The sequence below is a fragment of the Sorex fumeus genome, unplaced genomic scaffold, assembly GCF_029834395.1.
Source record: "Sorex fumeus unplaced genomic scaffold, SorFum_2.1 ptg000039l, whole genome shotgun sequence".
In the NCBI taxonomy this organism is placed as follows: Eukaryota; Metazoa; Chordata; class Mammalia; order Eulipotyphla; family Soricidae; genus Sorex; species Sorex fumeus.
In genome coordinates this window covers 3276031-3281640 of record NW_026606096.1, presented here as the reverse complement: position 1 = coordinate 3281640, position 5610 = coordinate 3276031, and the positions used below count along the sequence as shown (strand labels likewise).

At 59.9% G+C, this 5610-nt stretch overlaps 1 protein-coding gene across 1 annotated transcript; it reads right to left on the bottom strand.

Annotated features, from left to right (window-relative positions):
• Positions 1-1578: 1578 nt before the first annotated feature.
• On the bottom strand, positions 1579-5374 carry BLACAT1 (BLACAT1 overlapping LEMD1 locus). The gene is made up of 2 exons (XM_056118941.1): positions 5238-5374; positions 1579-1792 (listed from the first exon to the last, which is right to left on the bottom strand). Exon 2 carries the CDS (start codon positions 1751-1753, stop codon positions 1652-1654), a length of 102 nt encoding a protein of 33 aa, XP_055974916.1. The 5' UTR covers positions 1754-1792; positions 5238-5374; the 3' UTR covers positions 1579-1651.
• Between the last annotated feature and the right edge of the window lie 236 nt (positions 5375-5610).

Below are 5610 nucleotides of genomic sequence, written 5' to 3'. Positions count from 1 at the left end.
AGGGGGCTAGAGCGACAGCACAGCGGGTAGGGTGTATGCCTTGCATGCGGCCGATCCGGGTTTGATTCCCAGCATCCTATATGGACCACCAGGAATAATTCCTGAGTGCAGAACCAGAAATAACCCCTGTGCATCACCGGGTGTGGCCCAAAAGGAAAAAAAAAAAGAAAGGAGGGAGCACAGGAATTCGCTTGGTGGACAAGGCTCTGAGTGGGCACCACCCTGCAGAGTCACCCCTGCCTGAGGCTGGGAAGATGAGAAGTCCTCTCCTGACCTTTCCTCGGGGTGAGCCAATGTGGTCAGGACACAACACCCAATACCTCTGAGTCTGGGGGTACAATTTCATCCTCCAGCACATGGCTGGCTTCTCTGGGCCTCAGGGTGGCCCGGGAGTGCCAGGGAGGGACACATGCCCCAGGCTTGTGACAGGGCACCCTGACAGCATCTCAGCCTGTCTCTGGTGTCGTCAGGGTGAAGGACAGGGAGTGCCTCTCTCCCTGTGATCACACCGACCTTATGGCTGTCTCCTGGAGGGGAGGGCTTCTGCTGCTGGTTCTTTGGCTAGAAAAGGAAATAAAAGACTGTAGATGACTGGGGCAAAGGACGGGAGGGGACAGGAGCAGAGACACCTTCAGCTGACCCTCACAGCACCCACTTGGATCTCTCCCTGCCCTCAGCATGACCAGGTCAAGGCGCCAGGGGGACATGCCCACGGAGGCTCTCTCCAGCCTTCCCTAAGACCCCAAGACACTGTCTCCTGGTAGGGCTGCTGACGGGGATCAGACCTTATTTATCCCTGGAGAGGGAGTCGGGACGGCCTTGCTCCATCCAGCTGGTCCCGATCTGGAGAGTGTCTGCCAACAGCACTGCTGGCCTGACTTCTGTACTAAGACCCAAGCCCAAGGACATAGGGTGAGCTATGCTGTCATGATGGCCCAAGACAGAGAGAGGGAGGGAGGAAAAGTCCAGGAAGGTCCTAGAGGGATCATCGCCCCCCTACCTGGTCCCCTAAAGGCACCGCATGCAAGCAGTTCCCATTATGGCTTCTGAGACGGGAAGGAAGAGGCGGGAGTGAAGGGCGGGCACAGCCTGGCTAAGGAAGGAGTCCTCTGGTCGTCCCTGAGGAGTGAGGGCGGCTGCCAAGGAGACCTGACAGGGTGACGGGTGCCTAGGTCCAGACAGGGGCGGGGAGTTGCACTTCCCACTACACTCAAGCCTGGTTCACCACTTCCCAAGGCCTGGGGGGTCCCCAGAGGCGGCACATTGTGCACATTGTGTCCGGAGATGTCATCCCCAACCTCCACAGCCTCCCTGGGGCCAGCCCCACTTCCTGTTTCACTCCCTGGCTCCTTGTCCCCCAGGGCAAGAAGGAAACCTCTGTCTCCTTGCCCCAGGGCCTTCTCTGTCTCCAGAAGGCCAGCAGCAGGTCCCAGGTCCTCCTGCAAGGTGAGGCAGAGGGCCTCTCTCCGAGGAGGTCTGGATTAGAGGCCCATCGGCTGGTGTGAAGAACCCAGACAAGGAGGCAGATGCGGGCCAGGCCCACGTGGTCCGTTGAGCGGAGCTGAACGGAGACTCTGCTCCTGGCCCCAGCCAGCAGTGGGCGCGCTCGAGCCCAGAACCTGCAGGGCCCTGGGCGGGTGGGCCTGGCTGCTCACACTGCAGTTTCCCGCTCTCTGGGGACATTCTCCTTCTTCCTCTTCATCTTGCAGAAGCCGTGGAGGCCACAGAAGCAGGCGAAAGTGAACTGGGGCATGCCCTAGGCCAGGCTGGGGGGCTGCTCGCCAGAGAGAATCTGCAGGGAAGAGGCAGGGGTGGGGATGCGGGAGAAAGGCAGGAGAGAGAAGCAAGTTGTGGGTTAACGTCCACAGTCCCCGGGGGTCTGGCTGGACTCGCTGTCACTCTGAGGTTGCCCAGCCCCAGCCCCGCACGCCCCCAAACCACAGTCGCTGGGAAACCTCCTTGGTTCGTGATGTCCTGCTCACATTGGCCGGGGGGCATCCAGCCGTGGTTCTCGCCACACAGCAGTCCAGTGCCAGTAGCTCCAAAGGGTCCTTGGCACCCCCAGGCCACAGAGCCAGATGACCCCAATGAGGGGCTTCCTGGACCTCAAGGAAGGGCCCCCATCAAACCCAGCCTCCCCCCGACGCCTGGGACCCCGCCCAGCCCAGCACCCCTCCGGCTGAGAGAGAACGCTTTTCTGGTTCTGTGCGTTCCTACAAACCCCACCTCCTCAGCAGAGAAGAGACAAGCAGAATTCATTCTACCAACAGGCTGCTTTATTGAGCCCCGAGGCTGGCAGAATTAGGACATGGGAAGAGGTGCCCTGGCACAAGTCTGAGGGAGAGGCTGAGACTTGATTCTCCTGGTGGGCCCTCCCTTGCCCTGGAGCGCAAAGCGCGGTGCTCAGCCTGGAGGTGGCGGTGACACCAAAGCTCTAGGCCTGAGAGAGAGAAAGAGAGAACATCGTCTTCTCCCAACACTCATTTGGGTATCCCTGGCCTGGCCCACCTGCACGGTCCTCCACTCACTTCTCTCCTTGGAGCCAGCAAGTTCGCTCAAGCAGAGTGGCCGGGCCTGCCTTGCGGGCTGGAGCTACTCAGTGGGTCCAAACCTGTGCAGTATGCAGGTGGGTCCCGCCAGGGCCCCTCTTGCAATGGAGAGAGCACTGGGGGCTGGGGTGTGGTGCAGAGGGCAAGGCAGAGCTTGGCTTTGCACACTGAGGACCCGGGTTCAATCCCTGCATCAACAAAGACTAAAACAAAATCACTAGTTGTGGGGCTGGATCGATAGCACGGGGGGGGGGGGGGGGGGGGGGGCTTTGTCTTGCACGCAGCGGACCCGGGTTCGATTCCCAGAATCCCATATGGTCCTCTGAGCACCACCAGGGGTAATTCCTGAGTGCAGAGCCAGGAGTAACCCCTGTGCATCGCCGGGTATGACCCAAAAAGCAAAAAATAAATAAAAAAATGATAATCACTAGTTGTCCTGTGCTCCAGCACTGGGCCCAACTACCAAGTGGCATGGCCTAGGGGGTGGCTCTTGGGAGCGTTCCATAGGGCTGGCCACCCCTGCTCCTTTGGGCAAAAGTCCTTGATGCTTCTGCAGGCGGAGCGTAGGTCTGGCCGGCAGCCCTCATGGGGCAGAGCCCACAGGGGAGCTCAGGGCGCTCCCCTCCAGTCCCCCTCAGTGTCCTGGAGACACAACTAGTGATGGTCATTAATAGGGACACTGTCTTTCCAGTTGCCAGCTGGTGGGCAGGAGGCCCGGCTCCGTCAGCGTGGGTAGGTAGATGGGTTACTTAACCCCCCACTTCCCAGCAACATCACACACCCACTCTCCCGGAGGGGAGAGAGAGCGCAGTGTGTGTGCTCTCGGATATATATATAGAGGCAGGCTAGACACAACTGCTGTATTTCTAAGCCTCCCAATGCAGCCATCTCTGGACACCCCCGGGACAAACCTAGAGAGACGGGATCTAAACCGGGGCTTATATGGCCTGGGTCCTAATCTTGGCTCTGTCTGAGGCCAGGGTGCTGTGTCACTCTACAAGAGTAACCCTACCTCTCTGGGCCTTCGTTTGTCTCAGTGTGGGAGGCTAATCAAGCTTTATACTTAGCGCCCTCCCCTCCTTCCCCCCCCCCCCCAGCCCAGGGAGCTAGAAGGGTGCTGGGAATCAAACAAGATCAGGAGGAGCAGCTGGCGGGGTTCCCTTTGATCAGGAACTGTAGCACACACTTTCCCTGGGGTGAATGTCGAATCAACCAGGAATGCACATGGTTACTGGGAAAATATTCGCAGAGAAACGCAGGTCCAACAGCGCTGATGGGGAAGGAACTCTTAGCCCCAACAAGCTGGGCAAGTAGTTCTGAGCCTCACCCCGCCCGCCTAGCCCAGCTCAGAACCTCTGGTCCCCCAGGGACTGGGACCTCCTTGGCCTCCAAAGCTGCTCTGCCATTAAACAGCCAAATGCAGGCACTGCCCTGACCTCCCCAGGGTTCTTTGGGAAGGATGAGACCAGTCAGCCTTTTGGCTCACCGTACAGTTGTGTGTGTGTGTGTGTGTGTGTGTGTGTGTGTGTGTGTGTTTCCCTCTTTCCTTACTCCAAACTACAATGTAGGTTAGTTTGGAGTAGGAAAAGGAGAAAGAGGGCCTGGAGCAATAGCAAAGCAGGTAGGGCGTTTGCCTTGCAGGTGGCCAACCTGGGTTTGATTCCCAGCATCTCATATGGTCCCCTGAGCACTGCCAGGGGTAATTCCTGAGTGCAGAGCCAGGAGTAAACCCCTGTCCATTGCCAGGTGTGACCTAAAAAGCCACGGGGTGAGAGGCCATCACATTGCCCTTCACCTCCCCCGGCTCAGGTGGTCAGCGCCCCGTCCAGAGACAGACTTTAAAGTGGAGAGACCCCTTCTCATCCCAGCGCCCACACTCCCACCTGGCTGCCTCCAGAGGGAGCTGGGGGCCCCCTAGGCTGGGCTCTGACTCAATCCAGCCTCTTCCCGCCTTGACCCTTCCTCTCCGCACCTGCCCTTCTCCTTGTGTGCTGGTCTCGGAAGCGGCTCTTGCTCCATCTTCTGGAAACGGGGCAGGGGTACCATTGGGGCTGCCGAGGGGTCTCCCGTCCACCCGGGCTTTTCCATGGAAACTAAGTTTCCACGCGGGTGGGGAGAGAGTGAAGGATGGGAAGTAGCTCCTAGAGTCCCACAGTAGGGCTCGACCCTGACGGTCCCTGTCCCAGTTGGCTGCACCCAGCAGCCCTCTGCTCCTCTCGGCATCTTCCCCAGGTCAGAGCCACAGGGGTCAAGGGGCAGAGGGTGCCCCCCACCCATTTGCCAGGCCAGACTGCTTTTCACCCAGCAGCACCCCAAGACCCTCTGCCAGAAGCCCACCCCGGATCCTCCAATAAACAGAACAGTGGATCATCCAAGAGCTGGACACGTGGATTTCAGCCACCAGCGGGGCCGGGCCAGGTGAGAAGCTGGGGGGGAGGCAGAGCTCTGCTGGGGGGCGCACAGTCCCCCAATGCCCGGGGCAGGAAGAGATTCACAGCGCTGGAACGCTTTCTCCCACACGCGGGAAAGTCGAGATCCTCCCTCCCCCTCCACCTCCACCCCCACCCCAGGTAAAGGGCGAGAGAAGTGACCCGGAGAGGAGGGGCGCCCCGGCGCTGAACAAAGCCCACCCCCGCCCCTCCCAGCTCCCCTGGGCACCGCGCCTCAGTAATTAAAATAAGAATTCACCTTCCCTCCCGAGCCATTCATCACCGCCCGGGGAAGCAGCTGCGGCTTAGGAGACCGGATTTGGGGGATTAGCTCGGGTGTTGGAGCAGACACACCAGGAGAAAGAATTAAAAAGGAAGGGGGTGAATTGGGTTTGCTCTCCCCACCTCCTCCCTCTCCCTCTCCCCGCTGCCACCCAGCCTCACACCCCACCTCCCCGGTCTGCCCCCGCGAGGTTGCTGGGAAGTGTAGTCTCCCAGGCCGTGTTGATCAACACGCAGGCCAGGGCGGGGCAGTGGCACAAACTACACATCCCAGGACTTCACCCCGGACTTGGCAGCGGAGTTGGGCACCGACCTCCCTTCCAGAGAGAAGCCCGGTTCCCGGGCAGGGT